This window comes from Diorhabda sublineata, chromosome 3 (genome assembly GCF_026230105.1).
Source record: "Diorhabda sublineata isolate icDioSubl1.1 chromosome 3, icDioSubl1.1, whole genome shotgun sequence".
Classification (NCBI taxonomy): domain Eukaryota; kingdom Metazoa; phylum Arthropoda; class Insecta; order Coleoptera; family Chrysomelidae; genus Diorhabda; species Diorhabda sublineata.
In genome coordinates this window covers 14,374,218-14,394,858 of record NC_079476.1, presented here as the reverse complement: position 1 = coordinate 14,394,858, position 20,641 = coordinate 14,374,218, and the positions used below count along the sequence as shown (strand labels likewise).

General features: G+C 31.7%; 2 protein-coding genes across 2 annotated transcripts; one reads left to right on the top strand and one right to left on the bottom strand.

Annotated features, from left to right (window-relative positions):
• Positions 1-13: 13 nt before the first annotated feature.
• Positions 14-613, bottom strand: LOC130441983 (COX assembly mitochondrial protein homolog). Its single transcript, XM_056775924.1, has one exon. It carries the CDS (start codon positions 473-475, stop codon positions 110-112), a length of 366 nt encoding a protein of 121 aa, XP_056631902.1. The 5' UTR covers positions 476-613; the 3' UTR covers positions 14-109.
• Positions 614-711: 98 nt separating this feature from the next.
• Positions 712-13,016, top strand: LOC130441981 (mitochondrial proton/calcium exchanger protein). Its single transcript, XM_056775921.1, has 7 exons — positions 712-1,057; positions 1,154-1,912; positions 3,004-3,253; positions 4,486-4,715; positions 4,769-5,122; positions 8,789-9,129; positions 12,098-13,016. The coding sequence occupies exons 1-7, from the start codon at positions 1,000-1,002 to the stop codon at positions 12,392-12,394; spliced, it is 2,289 nt and encodes a 762-aa protein (XP_056631899.1). The 5' UTR covers positions 712-999; the 3' UTR covers positions 12,395-13,016.
• Positions 13,017-20,641: the final 7,625 nt, after the last annotated feature.

Below are 20,641 nucleotides of genomic sequence, written 5' to 3'. Positions count from 1 at the left end.
ATAAAAACAATAATTTGTATTTATGATTTATATTTGTATATATAACATGTAAATAATTTGAGAAAATTTACAACCAAAACAAGTATTTAAAAAGGTTATAAACTGATATTTACATGAAATTTGCTATTCTTTGCTTCTGTTTTTGGCTAATTCCAGTTCTTCTATATTCAGACCTTTCTTCAAGATACTCCTTTTTACATCTTTCTTTGAAGTCTTCATCACGATACCAATGAGTGAGACAACTCTTTAATCTATCATTTTCTGCTCTACAGTTGAATACCATCAATAATCCGGCATCTTTACCACATTTTGTAAATTCCTCAACTTCTTTAAAACACTTTTCAACTCTAGCTATTTCTCTCATTTTTTTAGGAATCATTACATCTATTTCTACTCGTCTTAAATATGTATCATCTGGATCTCCTAAGCCATGGGGACCAGCTTTATATTTGTCATAAGCACTTTGTGAGCTCATTTTACTTTTACCATTAATATTATATTAAAAGAACATCAATACAATACATTACAACCAAACAAAACCTAAAGATTATATTATGAAATTAATTACTAGAGAGGTATAGTGATTGTAGGTATACTCTGTGAATTTCAATCTGCGATTTTAAATTCCGACATTTCGTAAATAAGTGTATGATTAAGTATTTAAATAACTGAGAAATATATGAATAACGTTATTCTTCACTCTCATATACACGGGTAATATCAGTCTTCATACATATAAAGAATTTTTTTCAAATAAAATAAAAAGCGGGGGTATTTTATTTACATAATGTTGGTATAAATGTTTGTTAAAGTGTTAAATGTCACAGATGTCACTTTCATTCTCATTTGTTATGGAAAATTTGTAAGTCACGAAATATTATAAAAATACATCATCTATATTATACATTGTTAAAGTACAAGAACATCTAAAAACATCCATGGAATTTTTTTTAAATATAAGGTAACTTAAAAAGGTGATAAAGGACTTCACAGTTAAAAATGTACGCAGTGTTAAGAACTTGCCACATTAAATGTGCTCGATCAAGAATTATTGAAAGTAAGTTATGATTTTTAGGTTAGGATGATTCGACTTACATAATTTTCATAACATATATAAAGATGTCATCATGTTAAAAGTATTTCCTTGTTTTAGATTGTAAAAAACATCAATTGAAAAAACGTTGTATATGTTATATTGATAGCCTCTCTTCAAATAGTATAATTGATTCCAAACGTCTTTATTCAATAAGTTCTTACCCGAATTTAACTTACCCCAATCGAACATTGCTAGTAAATAATGATCCCAAATGGAAATTTGATTTCTATCGCCAGATTTCACTTACCAGTATTAATTTTGAAAAAGAACCCTTAAAACCATCTTCAAAAGTAGAAGAAACTGTTCAGGAGCTTAAAAAGAAGCAAGAAGAAGATCAACAGATAAAAACTAAAGATTTAACGCCTGTGGTTAAGAAGAAACCTTTATCAACAAGAATTTGGGATGAAATAGTTCATTACTATCATGGCTTTAGACTTTTGTTTATTGATGTGAAAATCTCTTCAGGTCTAGTATGGCGAGTATTAAATGGCAAAACTCTCTCAAGGAGAGAATATAGGCTCTTAACACGAACTGTTGGAGATCTCTTTCGTTTAGTTCCATTTTCCGTTTTTATTATAGTACCTTTCATGGAGTTTCTATTACCTTTCTTTATTAAATTCTTTCCTGGGATGCTGCCATCTACATTCCAAACAACGTCAGAAAAAGAGGATAAAATTAAACAGAGATTGAAGGTTCAACTGGAAATGGCTAAGTTCTTACAAGGGACATTAGACAATATGGCTGTGCAACATAAAGAAAGGTATTCTAATGAGGCTAAAGATTTTGTTGACTGGTTCCAAAAAATTAGAACTTCAGGTACGTAAAAAAACAAAATATAAATAATAAAAACAAGTAATCTAAACATCTGAAAAATAAACAATATATAATTCCAATGATATAAAAATAGTTTATTAGCTTAATTTTAATAGCTTCCTTGGCCTTTCATGTAATTTATCTTATTTCTGAATGTATTTATGATATAAATTAATTGCCACACAAGAGTCAGTAAGGATTTCAAAACAGAAAACCAAAAGAAACTAAACCACAGATAACATACCTTAATACCTGTTGATGTAAATTGTAAAACATGGAAACCGGTTAGAGAAGGACGTAGGAAAATCTCAGTAGTCAATGGCAATAGAAGGATGTGTTTTTGACTACAAGATTACAGAAATGCCCTGGTGGACACGTGTCAGAAAATCCAACTTTGTGATCTTAGGCTGTAATATACTATTGTGTAGCTATTGAGAACTCTCCTATTAAGGTGTTGTGATAGTAGGAGGAAGCTGAAAGGAAGCACTCTGGAGGCGTCTTCCTGTATCACTTCAAAAATTTCCTTACGAACTTTGATATAATTAGGTCTAAAAAATATTTGAATTTCAGTAAAATCAAATTACACCTCACTAACTTCTTGTCAGGAAGAACTTGATGAGATTAGATCTAGCAGAAACTTACAAGTGTACTTTCTGTGGATGGATAAGAAGCCTGTAGAAGAGGCAGGGCCGGATTAAGATTTATAAGGCCCGGGGCTAAAATAATGACAGGGCCCCCTAAAGGAATTCGAAAACCCGGAAAAATTTACAAAATAATATCAATATGTTAGATTTGTGGTATCAACACATCAAAAAATACATAATGAATTCCAAATGATGGGGCCCTCTTGGACCTGGGGCCCGGGGCTATAGCCCCCCCAAGCCCCTAGCTTAATCCGGCCCTGAGAAGAGGAGATCCAAGCCAGTACAAACACTGGGGAGCTCATTAGATCTTGAAAAAAGTTCAGATAGAGACACCATAAACTTTGAGTTGCAGTGTATTGAAAAAATAAGTGTTGCAATATTTTTCAAGATTACAAAATGAAAATTGTGTAAATTTTGCTGGGTAGTGATTCATTTTCATTTGTATTTTAGGTGAATACGTTAAATCTGAAGATATAATGAAGTTTTCAAAGTTATTTCAAGATGAAATAACATTAGATTCTTTGTCTAGAAGTCAACTAATTGCTCTATGTAGAGTTTTGGAAGTTCAAACTTTAGGGACAAATAATTTTCTTCGTTTTCAACTTAGAATGAAATTACGATCCTTAGCAGCTGATGATAAAATGATACAAAAAGAAGGTGTACATAGTTTGACATTAGCAGAAGTTCAGCAAGCTTGCAGGTGAGAATATTTAATAGCAATATTACATTGAAATCTAAATGTTCTTATGTAAATGCCTTTTATAGATCAATTTTGATGAATTCACAGTATTATTAGCAAATATTTGATTAAATTTTATTATACTAACAATAAAAAACTAATCTCAACTGTGCACATATTTATGTCAGTAAATGTTTACAAATTATATATTCACATAATGTAATATTAATAACTATTTTGTTTCAAGACATATGGTATTTATTATTGTAACATTTCTCTGGTCTTCAACATTTAACTATTTGCTTTACTGTGAGTTTTTGCTTTTACATGCACATGTAAGAATTTTATATCATTGTAAAAACTTTGTTTAGTAGTATACAACTTCTTCCATAATATATAAAATATAGTTTATGGCTACCCACTAATAGATATAGCCACCCACATCTTTTAGTTTCCATTACTTTAAATTATGACTGGCACCTTTGATGGCATATGGCTGTGAAACCATAACAATATAATTTCCATTATATTAAATTATGAAAGGCGCCGGTGGTTGGCATGATGTTATGCATATTATATTAATTTACAATAATAATTTTTCTCTCCCTTTTATTTCTTATTTCCAATAATAGATTATATTATTATTGTATTTAAAAAATAATTTAAAATTTTTTCTCAATACCATTTCCATTACAATTTTTTTTCTCAAATTTTAATCTGTTTCTGAGTATAGGTGATCTTTTTAATCATTCTATTAATAATAATTATCCTCCATAACCTAGAGTTGCATCGTTGTTAGGTAAATATAATGTATCATTTACTACACTAGACTAAATTTATATACTGAATAGTTTTGTGAAAAAAGTCAAGTAAATAAATTTTTTTACTGTCACAATTTTTTAGAATGAATTGAATAGACATCGTCATCTTGTCTGCCCATATGTGGTATTGAAATGTTTCAACAATTAGGGTCTTTTTTCTTTGAACATAAAACAGATTTAGATTCTTGGATTGAAAAAATACTAAATGTTTATTCTCCTGAAAGGGTAATTGATGAAATTTGTACTATTAATACAGGTAACAGTTACGTTATTGAAAATAGGAATCATGTGAAATTGTTTGTACCCATACAACATATACATAAAATTAGTAAACTAAAAAAGGTTGAACACTGAATGAACATCAATTCATAGGGTTGCAACCATTAGTGTTTTTATTGAAAATTTTGAAAACTCAAAAATATTTTGTTGTAGAGCAAGAGGCATGAGAGCGTATGGATTAAGCGAAGAAAGATTAAGGGCTCAATTAGAGCAATGGTTAGACTTAAGTTTAAATAAGAAACTTCCTCCTTCCCTTTTATTGTTATCTAGAGCGTTAATGCTGCCAGAAACCATTCCTACCAGTGATAAACTTAAAGCTACTATATCAGCTCTACCAGAAACCATTGTAAAGCAAACACAAGCTGCTATTGGGGAGAAAGAGGGTAATTTATTATTGAATTTTGATAGTAAATTCAATATAATGTTTCTTCTTTAGGTAAAATTGATAATAGAGTTAGAGCGGAAATTATTAAAGAGGAAGAAAAGAAAATTAGAGAAGAAAGAGAGGAAAGGAGAGAAGAAAAGAAGAAACAGATGGAAAAAGAAAAAGAACTTCTTGTGGACAAAGCACCTGTTTTGTCAACATCAACTACACCACTACTTGAGGACACTGCATTAAGGATAGATACGAAGAAAAAAGAAAAACTTGAAAAGAAAAGTGAAAACCTTCAATCTAAAGACTTCGAGATTATCGAGACTGCTATCGACACTGTCTCGCAAGAAAAGAAATTTATTGTTGAAAAGGAAGAAATTCAAGAACTAAAATCTGAGATGGAGGACTACAAACAAGGTAATTATTTCAATATCAACACTTGGTTTTTCATTTGATTAAGTAAGCAAGCAATGAATACTCTGTTAACTATTATTACTACATCTATACTCTTACACTTTCTGGTCCTTCGAGCCGGATATAAATCGAATTTTACTAATAGAGAGATAGTATATAGATTTTTCAGTCTTCTAACAATCCTACAGAAGAAAAACAAATACATCAGAAGCCAACTACCGACATTTGTTAGTCAAACTTGTTTTTATGTAAAAAGCAAGCACAAAGGAGTAAAACCCTTTCACACTCTAATAGTTCGAGTGGTGCCAGTTGTATGGAGATGCCTGTGGATATTGATCTTGAACTTCTGTAGGTTGTAGTGGTCGGGAAATATGTACCTTGATAGCACTTCTCCAAAGAAAAGAGTCCCTATAAATTGACGTTCTGGGCGTCTGCAGGGAAACGCAGTGTTCTTGAACAACGTCTGTCGAATAGGTCTTTCAAATACTGCTCTAGGTGGAATTATGCTAGACAGCTCGGAATAGTATTAGTGATTATACAAGGTCATATTGCTCCCAACCTCAACACGCAACAAACGAATTTGCGGTGATTTTGATATTTACTTAATACCAAAATTTATTGGAAAACAAGGATTTGGGTTCATTGCAGCTGCAAAAGAGAAAGCATTATGCAACCTTAAGAAGCTGCCAAAGAACTTCCTGCACTGTTTTAAACAATGAAAAGTTTGCATGGAATGTAATAAGCAATGGTGTTCTGCTAATTTTTTTTACCGGAATGCAATTATATAATTATATAGACAGGGCTGATCCTGGGTTCAAAAACTTATTCACGTATTTGTTCCGGACTTCGGCTCGCGGTTCGGAAAAACAAGCCGGTTCGTTCCAGTTCGGTTCAAACCCCTGTTTATAATAATACATATAAAAATTCGTCAAAAATTAGAAGAAGAAAATCAGCAATTCTTTTTAATTTTTTTTTACTTTTCGTTATCAGAAATCATCTTTAGTTCCGGAACGCGTTCCTGTCCAAAAAGGAAGTACCGGAACGACGTTCCGGAGCGTTCCGGCTCGACAACACCACTAGTAATAGGTACCCACAAAATAAAAATTACGTTTGAATAAAGCTTTTTTCTAAATTATGAGGTTAGTTGATATTGTATTTCATTTGAAACTGAAAAGATCTGGTTAAAAATGTGTTTTGAAAGGGTATTTGCTTGCTCGCTTTTATAAATAATATTCCAAGTCCAAATATCTTGGGACATATGTGTACTACTCTATGGCGACGGTGTGGCGCCTTTGCTCAATCTTATCAAGATTGAGTAAAAAATTTTTTAAATAAAATAGCTTTCATTCCTGTCAATGCTAATAATTATTACATTAAGTAAATAATTGTAAACAAAAATATTGAAGCAACATGCATTCAGAAAAAATATATCGAAACAATGTAGAAGAATAAAGTATTAATAAACTCTTAGTAGTGTGTTGTGTTCCACTTTGTTCTACATAAAACCTGCAGTCGTCAGTATTTTTAGTTTTCTTTCTCACGAATTGTTCATTCAAGTGACAGTGTTCTGCTAGAAACCCTATGAGAATATGTTGGTTTCTATTTAGGTCAATGGATTTATGATACATCTGCATTAATAGCTTCTAGAAACAGTTTCGAACGTCTAAGACCGGGTATAGACCCGGCTGAGGTTTTTTTTTTGTCAGTTTGTGACTATTATTCGTTGGGAAACAGAACGGTTATATCATATTATTTACTTTCTGATTCTATCTACTGTGGTCAAATTAGACTTAATTTTCTGTGGCTGACTATCAGTTAGGATTGTTATATTTTTTCTGATGGTTCCCGTCCAAATTGATTTGTTCACTCAACAGGTGGCTGAAACTTCTATGTAGGAGGTACTAGAATGTTCCTATTTCAGTTTTGGTTGAGCAATAGTATGATTTCTGTGAAGTGAAGTGTTCTCGTTTTAGGAAATCATTATTTTTTTACCCTTACCATCTTTTTAGTTTAGAATAATTTCCAAGACATTGGTGTTTGTGATGCATAAGTATTAGACAAAATACCTCTATATGAAATATGATAAGAAGCTACGTCCCTTATCCAATTAATCATCTCTTGATGTGATTAATTGGAGTAATGTCTTAAACAAGGTCATATCCGTTGTATTATTAATTTACAAAATTTGAGGTATATAAAGATTAAGACTTTTACATGATATTTATAATACAAATTGTGGTTTCATATTATCACTACACTAAGTTACACTATTAGGCTACATAACATCTATGTCTCTTCAAAATTTCCATCTTAGAATCATTCACATATAGAATGAATCTTCTTTACTGAAATCATATAACAAATGAAATTTGAAGCATATAAGATGATTCAATTGATGCCAAAGGATGCGCTATTGAAATTTTCAGATTTTGTTTTGTATATTTTTGTTGAATCTCTGTATTTCCTACACAAAATTTTTTATATTCTTAATATTAAATTGAAATTATGTGTTAATTTTGCTGAAGAGTATATTATTAGAACTATATCTCCCCAAAAGTACTAATTATTGTAAATTTGAAATCCCTGATATAAAAAGTGATTTTTTATGTATTTTTGATATTTAATGAAATTCTCTTCAAGAATTTTTTTTGTGATAATAGTTCACTAATTTATTTTTTGTTATTAGAACAATTGACAAAATGAATTTTTATAATCAAAAATTCTAAAGAGGTTTGTCGAATTTTATCTGAAAATAATTAAACTTGAACTTCAATTCTGTTATTGTTATCATTAATATTTGTTGTCAAAATATCATACTAGTCTTTCCTCAACATGATTTCTTCATTAGGTTTTTCTCCTATTTTCTAGTTTGCTGATAAAATACTAATTTTTCTTATAGGCTGGTTAGATTCGACCAGAGTAATACAAACATAGAATATCAGACATTTTTTTATAGTATTAATTCGTACAGATAAGAACCTCAATAAAATTTAAATTTAATGTCAATTAATTTCTAATCTTTTCATTTACTTGCTTGAAATATTGCAAGTTGTATGCTTGGTCAAAAAATTGCATACTGTAATTTAAGAAGGTGTCTGACCACAAAGGTCAATTTTGCATAAATTTATACCTTCATATTTCCATAGTTCCAATTTTTGTATTTATTTTTTTTTGTTTTTGATAGGACTACTAATATTTCATAGTTTTGGCCAATTTTTTGATAATTTAGGACACCTGAATTTGGATTATTCACAATTTTATTAAAATTCTTTGCCTATAGTTACCTAAACTAGTACTCTTGGATTTAATTGTACAAATTTGATCTCCACGTTCCTCTATGAGCTAAGTGCATAATTTAACATGTAAAGCTTTATCCATTGGTTAAGTTTGTGATAATAACCTATCTTATAGAAATTTTAATCAATTTTTTATTTTAATATAAAACAATTACCTGGCCATTTAATCAAATTGAAACATAATGAAAAAAGTATTTATCTTTGCATTTGTTCATTTCCTTCAACTTTGCTAAATATCATATATTTTTTTTGGGCAGCTTGAAATTCAGTTGGAATAATCCTCCATTGAATTTTTCAAAAAATTATATTGAAAATAGAAATAATTTTCTTGGGAATAGAGCAGTAACAAATTAATTTATTTTTCACCTTTTAGATGTTGAAGATTTAGCAAAATGTGTTGCGGAACAACCCGAAGCAAAAATTAAAGAAACTAAAGCTGCCAAACGACTCTTCAAGAGTGTTAATAAGATGATTAATAAATTGGACTCTGTATTAGTCGACTTAGAAAAACGAGAAAAACAGTTGAAAAAAGATTTAGAAATCGAAGTTACCGATAAAAAGAAGGAAGAATTATTGAAAATTGATGATATCATAGCTGTCATACATAAAATTAAAGACGTACCCGACCAAAGTAAAATTGAACAAATTAAAAATGTTCTGAAGAGGATGGACGATGATAAGGATGGTTCGATAAAAGTAGAGGACGTTTTAAAGGTATTCTCAATAATATGGACAAATAATATTTTTAACACTGCTTGAAAAGCAATCTATAACGAATTTTAAATTCAGAAATTCTAGTATAGATAGACAACGAACATAATTTTCAAATTCATCTTATGAAATTTCTCCTTCTTTAGAACCTTTAATATCCCTTTGAGTGCCAGAGTATTGGGATTTTAGTTTTCATTCTCTTTTTATACATTTTTTCTCTTTGCGATTCTTAGCTATGTCATTCATCTGCGGTATTGTTTTCTCTTTTATTTCCCCTTTCTGTTTTACTTGACAAGTCAGGTTTTCCTGAATCATTCTTTCCTTCTTTTTTATATTTTTTTCCTCCGTTACTTTTCTCATCAAGTTTTGTGTTGTCCTTCTTTTCATGTGTTTGTACTAGTTTAAACATCTTTAGGCATTTTGTGTCTTATTGGTTCGAGCTTTTCTATAATTACCTCATTTCTTATTCTATCAATCCTCGTTTTTCTTGCTGTATCTTTTTAGTCATTAGCCAAGTTTCATTTCCACATATTATTATGTGGGTATCAAATTTAATACTTTTGTTTTTATGTCTTCTATTCCTTTTTCCCCGAAAATTGTCTTATTTAGAACATAGCATAATTGATTTGCTTTTCTTACTTTGTTCTATATATTTTTTTTCCATTTTCTGTAAAAATGACTCCCAGATTTTCAAAACTGGTCACTCTATCTATTTATTGCCCTTTTAGTATTAAATCTTCCCCCTGTTCTCTTTTTGAATCAGTTACCATCTATTTGCATTTCCTGATATTTACTTCCATTCTTAGGTCTTCTATTATCTTTATCTATATGTCTTTACCTTTTATTTTAATAAATGTATATGCTACTATTACTATATAGTCTTCATATCTAATCCTGTTCTAGGTTCCTATAGCCAGTTATGCATTCCAATTTATTGTTCTTTTCGTTTATTGTTTCTATCGTCCCATTCATGACAAGTATAAATAGAAGAGAACTAAGACTATCTCCTTGTTTTACTCTCATTTCCATCCTAAACTCCGGTTTTTATATATTCCTTTTGTTATCTGTGTAATTTTTCTAGGAACTCCTAAATTCCTCATACTATTTATCAAGTCTAATCCAACTTTCAAGTCGATGAATGTAATATGTGGCAACGACCATACCACACTTATTAAATTTATTTCCAGTATTTGTATATTTTTCAGCTTTTGGTTGTAAGGATCGATCGAAGGTTTTTTACATAAACTCAAAATACACATTATCTTGGAAGTTGAGGTTATTTTTAATGGCTAATATAAACATATACATTATTTTTGTCACTAAGGGCACTCTCTTCATGTCATATGTAATTTTGTATTTTATAAATTGTCTTTGTTTTGTCAGTCATCTGCGTTTCAAATGGAATTTTATATCAGCAACTCTAAAATATAATCCATCACTTGAGTTTGAGTGGCGAGGCTTGTCAGTCATCTGTGTTTCAAATGGAATTTTGTATCAGCAACTCTAAATATGCATGATTTGAGTTTGAGTGGCGAGACTTGAGGTAGTAAATAACAAATATTATCTAAGTCGTTTTAAATTGCGATTTCATCAAAAAATAGGTTTGTCAATTTGGAAAACGGAAGTGGAGAAAGGGCCAGAAGTTTCAATTTTAAGCAGAAAATTATAAACTTAATGTATTGTAGATTGTTGTCAGTTATTATTTTTACTGCTAGTGCTCGTTGATTCATGAGCCTATTTGGTGCTGTGCACAGTGAAGTATCTCCAAGATATGTCGACGATGAGTCCATCTTGATCTTTTAAAGGGTCATAATGTAGATAGTTCCATGAAAATTAAGGAATGAGCAAACGGCAACGACCTTTCCGGAAAGAGCACCAAGTGTAAGGACATTACGGACACTAAGGGCGTCTATCCAATACAGAGGAGCGTCGACTTTTTAATTGAAGGCTATTGGACACCATAGTTTCAGGAAGATTAGCTATTTGAAGGTTCTGTGATTTATAATAGCGATGACAGTTTCAGGAGGAAGCATAGGCTCTAATGTCAGTATGCAATTGTAGATTTCTAGATTTCTTTAGGTCATATATGCAAAGCTTCTGTTTGACAGTAGTTTCAGTGGACTTGGTAATTGACAGCAATCTCTGTGTAAATGTAATCTAAGGGCTCTTCCACTCATTATTTCATTATTTGAAAACACTTTGTAAGTGAGAAGTGGGTATTGTGTTCCTAGAGTTAGGTGTAAACAAGTCCGGTGAAGATGCAACTGGAGTCTATAAGCTGTTAAAATGAGGATCATAGAGGCAATTGTCATATTGTTGGGAGTAATTGTTTTGTGTGAGTAAAACGGTTTCAAAATAGAAATGGAGGATTTTATTGAATACTCTGAAGTGTCCATAAGTGTTCTAAAATGTTTTGGAACTCCTCTGAAGAACTGTTGAGAATATTCTAGGGCCTCAGGTTAGCTATAAAAACAGCGTATGGTAACAGAAGGGATATGTAAAAGGAGGACCTATAAATTTAGAAAACATAAACAAACAATTCTGTTATATATCAAGAATATAATTTATACAAATTAGCAGAAAGTCCTCCCTTTTGTTGACTAAATAATCTACTTGATTTCTTTAGCGAACTGTCACGTATTCTTTTGAGATAAAATAATTTCTCATTACCAAAACAGATTTGAATGTATTTGAAAGAATAAGGTTCTCAATTCACCCCTTCACAAGGGTTGTGTCCCCTTTATTATTCAATGTTTTAACAAAGGACTTTTTGGATACATCAGTTGTTTCAAAATGGTTAACTTATAATTTACAACTGTATGTTTAATATTGTAAATAGTTTGAGGCATTAACACACCACTATTCATTTTAAAACATTGGTACTATGATTACTAGACATTAAACTACATAATTCTGAACACTCTTGGTTTTATTACCTATTTTAATATGAAACTGTTTTGTGTTTACGCAGGTAATTGAAATAATAGGCAAAGAAAATGTGAATCTTAGTCCAAAACAAATTGATGAATTAGTAGATCTAATCGATAAAGAAGAAATCCTCGAAGTAGAAGACAAAATCGAAAAAGCTCTCCAAAAAGACAAAGAATCGAAATCTGCGAAAAAAAAAGAATCTGACAATTCTGAAAAAAATGACAATGTCCCAAAATCACTCCCAGATCCTTCAAAATCGAAAATGGAATCACAATCTGTAACATTTCCTCAACAATCCAGTATTGGTAAATCGAAGAGCGATTCCCAAAAGCTTTAATAAAAGTTTAGTTGTTATTTTAGTTAATTTTGTTATTGTACCTAACTAATGCACTTTTGACAAGGAGCTTAAATTATTTCTATTGTATACAATTTGTAAAACCAGACGTAAAAAATCCAAAAAACTGCTTTTTTGAATAGCATTGTGATTTTAGTACATGTATTAACAATACTGTATATTTGTCTGGATGTAAACGGGTGTGATATTAAACGTATATTTTTAATTGTTGTTTTCAAAGGGAGAATTTATAGAATTCAATCGATACTAAATAGCGTATTTGAACAATACTGAAGATAAAATAAAATCTTTTCCAGTATATTATCGTTTTATTAGTTTGAATTCTTAAATCTGTTTCATATTGTGAAACTCTCGATCACTATTTCACATAAAAATTAGACGAATTGGAGATAATTGGTACAAAAGGTTTTATTGTTTTAATGAATTTATTTCTGCCCCAATATGACTATCCTAGGTTTTCCTCCTCGCCGAATTGTGCTAAAATAATTATAGAGAGGAGGGTGTAATGTTTTTGTTTTTTGATTTTTTATGTTTTTATTCTTCGTCAAAGATAATATGATTTTTTTGTGAATGAATACAAAAAAATAAATTATTTTTTCTCATTCGATTTTCTTTCCCTAAAATTCTACATTGTACCTTACCAATTTGTAGTGGCAACATTGAAGCAATCCTACATTTACACAGGGGGACCGATGCATTGAAAAACTGGCTATAGTCCAAATTCTCAAGGGATGAGGAATGTATCAAAATTTGCTAATTAAGCTAAGGGATGTTGGGCCTGTAACTGGGTGCGAAAACATATACACCTGAAACGTCTAATTTTCTCATTTTTTGTCACTTCAATGTATGCACCAGTACGCATCGGACGTTTGCTCGTGCAGTGTCTAAGTGTAAATCTAAAGAAAATTGTGAACTATTTATTTGTGTTTTGGATATAATCTAGTTATGGGTGAAAGGAATCTGGGTACATAGTTTAATATTAATAGTAAAATTTTGTAGAGATACGAAATTAGTCTAGTCACGATTTAATTTTTTCTTTAAATGAAAGAGCATAGTATATAGAAACTGCTAAAATAAAATTAGGTGCCCATATTTACGCCTTTTAAAATTTTTAGTTAACTGATGTTTATATGCGGCTATTCTACTTTATAGCTTTTCCTTTGAAATGAAATAATCTTTTCATCATTTGGCAAGAGCTGAAGGATAAAAATAATATGAAAAAATGTCAATGCTAAAAATGTTATCCGAAATCATTTAATATCTGAAGAGTGTGGTGAAGAAACTTCAAAAACTGTGGAATCGCTAATAGAATGGAAGCAATATTTCTGGAATAGAATGGTGCTTGGCTTAATGATCTGATTTCATTATCTATTGACTATTTGATTACTGAGATACCATCAACTTCTTGCATAGGACGACCCGAAGTCTAACTAAAAGTAGAAAATGGGCTTAAGAACAGGGATACGTTGAAACTGATTACAGATGTAATGAATACTCTACCCATACGAGTGCCTTCTGGATTAGAGAGCTTGGAAGAATGTGACACAAATGTAAAATTGGTTTATACTCCAGATGAAGCTCTCCAGAAGAGTCAACAAGAATAGTGTTAAATTGTCAGTCTTGTCTCGACAATATAGTAACAAATGTAGAATCTAGTTTAATAGAAGTGGGAATAGTAGACCCCCTTTAGTCGGATCATAATGGCCAATATATACATTTCAATTATCCATTAAAAGATAATGTCTCCATTATGAAACGAATAATAAACAACATAACTATAACAAATTTCACAGAAACTTTCTGAAGTTTCTTAGAATGATTTGAATTTAGACACCATAGGTTCTGAAAATTAGGCGGACACCGTAATGGGAACAGTAAAACAAATCACCGAAATATGCTTTTATGATAAAATACAAGTCAAATAAACCCAATATTAAATGATTTAATAACAAATTGTGGAATGTGAGAAAGGTGGTGAAAGATGGAAAACATGAGGATTATAGATGCCAAACTCACATTCTCCGCCTTTGGAAACTTAGGGGAAAATACTTCGACTCTTGAAAGAAGTTGTTGATAAACTTGAAGAGAGCATGAGCTCATGCTACCATATGCGACTTAACGAAAACTCTCGATTGCGTTCCCACAGATGTACTCCTCGACAAACTAAAATTGTATGGTATTAGAGGGAAAGCATACAAATTACTGGCATCCTACCTAACAAACTGATAATAATATGAACTTTGTAGAAAGAGAAATATACAATGAAATCCCTCAAGGATCTATTTTAGGCCCACTTCTATTTATCATCTTTGTTAATGATTTACCGGAAGCTATTGATACCTTTTGTCACTTATTTACAGATGATACCACAATCTTATTAGATGCAGTGGAGTAGCGTGCTTTGGAGACGCCCTGTATCAAAATTAGTGGGGGGGGGGGGCAAATAAAGGCTAAAATTTTCTCACAAAAGAAACTAAAATAAGTATTTATTGATTATAAGTTATCGCTTCCTCCTAGAAATTAAGCTAGCCAAACAATTCAAATTAAATATACACATTTCTTGTCTGTTTTTCGGCAAATTAATTTATTAAATCATCTATAGCTGAAGACGATTTCAGTTTTTTAACAAGTTTGATAGCCGTTCTTGCCCCATCGAAGTCCTTAGATAATTTTTTATCAGTTTTAATTTTCAAAAACTTCTTTCAGCTGTTGCTGGAAGTGTCAAGAATAAAAAGCATTCTGTTACTACCTTTGGAAAACTTTATGCAAGGTTATTGAATTTTATCTGCAATAATTCCATGAGTTCTTTAATGGAATGAATTTTTTGAATTTCAGATTTTTAGCATGTTTTCAGAGCAATTACTTGTTCATAAAGATTAACTGAGGTGTCTTTACTGTATTTAGCCGACAGTTTTTCGGAAGCATTTTTTATCACTTCGTTTGAAGAAGATAGGAGTTTCTCCGGTTGTAATACTTCGAACATATTACTTAGGTCATAAAGGCTCTAAAATCTTTGTTTAGTTTGAGAAATTAATATATAATTCCGGGTCTGAAATTCTCTCATCTTCTGATAACTCATCAAAAAAACGCTTCGTTATCTTTCGTCTTTTATTTTTAAAAACAGTTGTTACTTTCGACTCTTTGGCTAAATATCTGGATTCATTTAGCAAACCATTGAATGAATTTTGATTTCTTATTTCTCTTAGACTGTTCAAAAGATTACTTAATAAAATCTAGTTTTCTGTAAGTCGTTATTTTCATGCTGTAGAGCTTTAGAAACAGGATTAATGATTTCAAATAGTAAAGAAAAAATGTGACAAGCACTAAGAAAAACCTATATTTTGTGTACGGCTTTTAATATGAAAGAGGCTTAGCGTGTTAGAAGTATTTACAAGAATAACACTTGGTTTCGCAGGGCTTAACCCGGGATAAGAGAGATTGATTTTTTGACTTTGGTCATTTCTGAAGTAAAAACTCTATAGGCACCTATAACAGTTTTTTTATATGTTTTTTTCCCGGAAAATACGAGATTAAGTGACATTGAGAAATTGAAGCTAAATGCGAATAAAACAAAACATCTTCTCTTTAGGGTAGACAAATGGGCCATGAAATCGGTGCTAGTGAAACGACTAGGCATTTACTTGGATATCAATTTAAGTTGTGCACCTCATATTGATCACCTTTACTCAAAATTAGCGATTCAAATCTTTGTAATTCGGTAAATGAAATCTTGCATACCTATTAAGTTATTGAAAACTGTATATTACTCATTTTTTCACAGCAAAATGACATATTATACTTTTGGATAATTGCTCGTCAGTAAACAAAATATTTGTATTACTGAAAACAGTAGTAAGGATCATTTTTAGAATGTGCTCAAAAATACAAATTACAGACAAATCTTCAAAATACTTGAAATATTGCGACTTCCGTGATTGTACATTTTACAAATATTGATAGAAACACACAAAAACATTTTTGTTCTGACTAAATATGAAGATATTCATGATTATTTTACTAGAAATAGTAAGGACATCGTACTTTTAAAAATCTAGACTAGAAACGACACAAAACAAGCTGAATGTCATATAGTACAACATATTTGTAAAATATTTCGGGCATCAATTCCAAATTATCTAGTATTATGGATACTAAGAAAACAAACAGTGATTTGGTTAGATTAGGTTAGGTATTAACTACTCAAAAAAATCTGCACTTTAATCTACTGACTAATATGCAATAAATCTGATGTTAAATCTGATCATCCATCAGTGTTAAAAATGATGTTATACTTATAAACGGCGTAGCTTCTGGCATGAAATTTACTTCAATTATATTTTATGATTCTGTTTAAGATCTGTATTACTTTTACAGTTATAAGGTAATGAAGAAAAATTGAAGACTAGTTAAAAACATCCGATTTAATTAAACAAAAACTGATTTAAGTCAAAATATCTTAGTTATCTATTGAAATTATTGATGAATTATATATTATAATCAGGACAATCATACTATTTAGGTATAGTTCTTCCAATATCAATTGCAGATTATAAAAACTTATATAAAACCATTGCCGACAATTTTGTTTGATCTAGCGGCATAGATACGACATTTTATAAATTTATTATTTTTATGAATACTTTTAAAAATTGGATCATTATATGCCGTTATTTAGACAGATGCCCTTAATTGTAGTCCAACTTGAAACTTAGAAAACAATCATTATTATACCTCGTTAATTTGCTACAACTGAATATTAAATTATAAAACGTAAATAGCATTCTGTCTTTCTATTTCATATCACTAGCAAACTAATCCTCACTAGTCAATTACCTTTTTTGTAGAGTAAACTGGTAGTCCTTGGCCATCTAAGGGCTAATTGGGCATCCCTGTATTTTTTATATGTTTTTAACTTTTTTTTGTTTTTTATTTGTCTCTAGTTTGTGTAGATAAACAGCTAAGCGCAAGTAGTTAGTTTATAATAAAGAACCATAGTGAACAGAAAGAAACAGAAGGTATATTTCATATAGATATGTCGAATCTGAAGAACGATATTTCTGCCGATATTTTTTCATTGTGAACTGAAATAGCCAATGGCATGGATAATCAAGAATAAGATGACCACGATGAATGAGCAAATACAATCGGATATCGACAAAAAGATGAAAACGATGGATGAGAATATATAATGTTATATGGAGAATGAGATGATAACGATGAAAATCAGAAGGACGAGAAAAACAAGGAGCTAGAAAGAAAGATTGCAGAAGATATTCTAGTACAAGAAAAGAAGATCGAATATACAAGCACTACTAAAGACCGAAAACAACGGCATTTTTACACGAGTCAAGTCCCCAACTTTCGACGTCTTGGACCAATAACGTTAAACAGTTTGAGGCAGTCGCTAGAGTTAATAGTTGGTCCGTTAAAGAGAAAGCACTAATTCAGAAGCCTTTTATGTACTCCATATGATACCTCTTGAAGAGACTGATGACTTCGATCAACTGAAGAAGAGATACGTCCACGAACATCTTAAGCCCCTGTAGCTGAAAAGCCGAGTACAGAAGCCTGAAGAGTACGAGGTAGATATCGCCCCACTTGTCTGATTCGCTTATCCATCAGTACCAAAGAGCAGGAAGGAGTGTTTGGGCATCCGGACATTTATTTATGGCCTGCGCGACCATGATATGCAGAGGACGCTTGAATTAAACCATCCGAAAACCTTAACAGATGTCTTCCTGACTGCTGCTCTTAAATATGAAGCAGCCGCAATGGCTTCATATAACAAGGTCAGAAACATACATGAAGAGGATGACGAGAGCAAACTTAGCCAAATCATCAATTTGATAAAAGGTATGGTTGAGAAGAATCCAAAGAAGATTAGATGCTGGAATTGTGGAGAGCAACAGGCCCAGAAAACCCAGAAAGGGTCGGCAACACCGACCAAGGATCATTCCAAAAACCCTTTCATACTGATAGCTTCTCTTAGATTTCGCAATGACATTGTATATGTGGATGGAGACGTGATTAGGAAGAATAATCTGCTGGTAGACACTAGAGTACCTAGAACCATTATAAGATCCGATCAGATAAGCTCCAAGAAAAAGCTACAACAAACCAGAATTAGGGACCGTCACAGGTGAGGGCCATGGAAGAAAGTACACCGATTATGATGGAGCCAGGAACCACCGGGGAGGTTCGCAAAGGAGTATTAATTGGAAAAGGGTTAGCTACGTCGGCGAAGGAGATCCCAGTACGTGTGATAAATGTAAACGATTACCCGATAACCATCAAAAAGGATAACAGAATTGTATCCCATGTACCAGTAACGTCTATAGTCCGCCAAACGACGACAGCTGATTCCCATGACTGATTCGAATAGATGATATTAGTAGCTGTTCAATCCTTTAATCGATATGAGAAAAGGAGAATGAGGGAATTTCTCTCGTAATATCGAGGAGTTTTCTTACCAAAAGGAGGAAAGACTGGTAGAGCATCAGCCGTCAAACACAAACTCAATACTGGTGATGTCAAGCCAATCAAACAATCAGCTTGCAGACTATCAAGAGCATAGAGAGAGGGAACTGAAATAATAATTGATGAAAGAGGAGATAGTTATAGAATGGCAATGAAAGAAAGAAAATCGGCGACCTACATGGTAAGAAGTGTGAAGGATTTCAAGGCATTAAGGGATTAAAGGCATATAGGGCTCAGTAAGACTTCCTTGAAAGAGGGACATCTTAATAAAATCCTTGAGAACGACGATGGTTCCGAGAAGACAGATAGTTATTGCGACAGCAGGAGTAGCTAAGATAATGAAGAAGTTATTTAACAAACCATGGGAAGGTCATCTGGGAGTGAGGAAAACCCTTCAGTGAGTTCGTGAAAGGTTTTATTGATATATGACTTGTGCTACGAGTAATGGACCACATCGTAAGTGAAAGGCAACCACGAAACAATATAATTTTGGAAGACCTTTCGAAAGGATTACTTTAGATATCGCTGGACCATTTCCAACGACAGATAATGGGGCGGTAAATACATCCTATGGACTATTTTACAAAGTGGGTGAAAATTTATGTGATTTCAAATCAAGAGGCCACAAATGTCGCGGAAGTATTGATGAAATAATTTATTAGCCGATATGGTGTTCTCTTGGAAGTCTACAGCGATCAAGGAAGAAACTTCGAAAGCCACGTATTCCAGGAAATCTGTGACCAGCTGGGAATGAAGAAGACCAGGATGACCGCATTACATCCACAATCAGATGGAATTGTCAAGAAAATGAACAGGACCATTGGCAGATATTTGTCCAAAGTAGTTTCCTGCCACTAGAGATATTGGGATTAATATGTATATTAATTTGCAATGACTTATCGATCGGCTATTAATGAGTTCACCGGGAAACACCTGCGAAAATTCTGCTTAGACGCGAAAAGAGGCTTTCTTGTGACCTAGAATTTGGCTGTCGAACTGAAGAAGACTAAGTTGGAGAAGATTATGGGATCCAATTAAGAAAAAGAATGGACGACATACACGAATTGGTTCGCTCGAATCTTCTAGTTGCCAGCGACAGAATGAAATACAATTCGACATGAAAGCCACAGATGGCGGTTATAAAGAGGAGAAGAAAGTATGGATGCACAACCCGACTAGGAGGAAGGGATTTTCTTCAAAATTACAAAAATTATGGGTTCATACTCAATCAAGAAAAGGATCATCGATACCATCTATTGCGTAAGCAAGATCCTAAAAGTAGTTCACCAAAATCGACTAGCGCCCTATAGAAAGTATATACTAAAGAAATGAAAAAGACATCAAAAAAGAGGGTTTAATGAAATGATTAAGAAAGATATTGTTGCTAGTTTAATTCAGAGTTAATCCGGGGGAGAGTACAATTTCCGTGGTGCCGCGATTTAGCATCAAAAATAACGTCAATAAACAAAAGATTTTTCATTTAATTTTTCTATTATTTACCCTGTTACTCCAAAATTATATTAAAAAAAAACAGATTTTTATAGAAAAATGGGCCATTTTTGATAACTTTCATCATTCTGTGATGAATATAACTTAATATACGATAAATACATGAATAATTTGATGTTTTTCATAAAGAATTGTTGGTTGTTATTCATTATTTATAAAATTAATGATAGTTTGAAGATTTAATTAGTAATTTAATGTAAAAATATCCTCTTTCGAGCAAAAAGTACGTTCTGATTGCTTTTT

What these genes read in the sequence shown, in the direction of transcription:
- LOC130441983 (XM_056775924.1), bottom strand. Translation starts at nt 475, where the DNA reads ATGAGCTCACAAAGTGCTTATGACAAATATAAAGCTGGTCCCCATGGC.
- LOC130441981 (XM_056775921.1), top strand. Translation starts at nt 1,000, where the DNA reads ATGTACGCAGTGTTAAGAACTTGCCACATTAAATGTGCTCGATCAAGA. An exon ending in GAAGTTCAGCAAGCTTGCAG is followed by an intron (nt 3,254 to 4,485) that starts GTGAGAATATTT and finishes ATTTTGTTGTAG; the next exon opens with AGCAAGAGGCATGAGAGCGT. An exon ending in GATGGAGGACTACAAACAAG is followed by an intron (nt 5,123 to 8,788) that starts GTAATTATTTCA and finishes TTCACCTTTTAG; the next exon opens with ATGTTGAAGATTTAGCAAAA.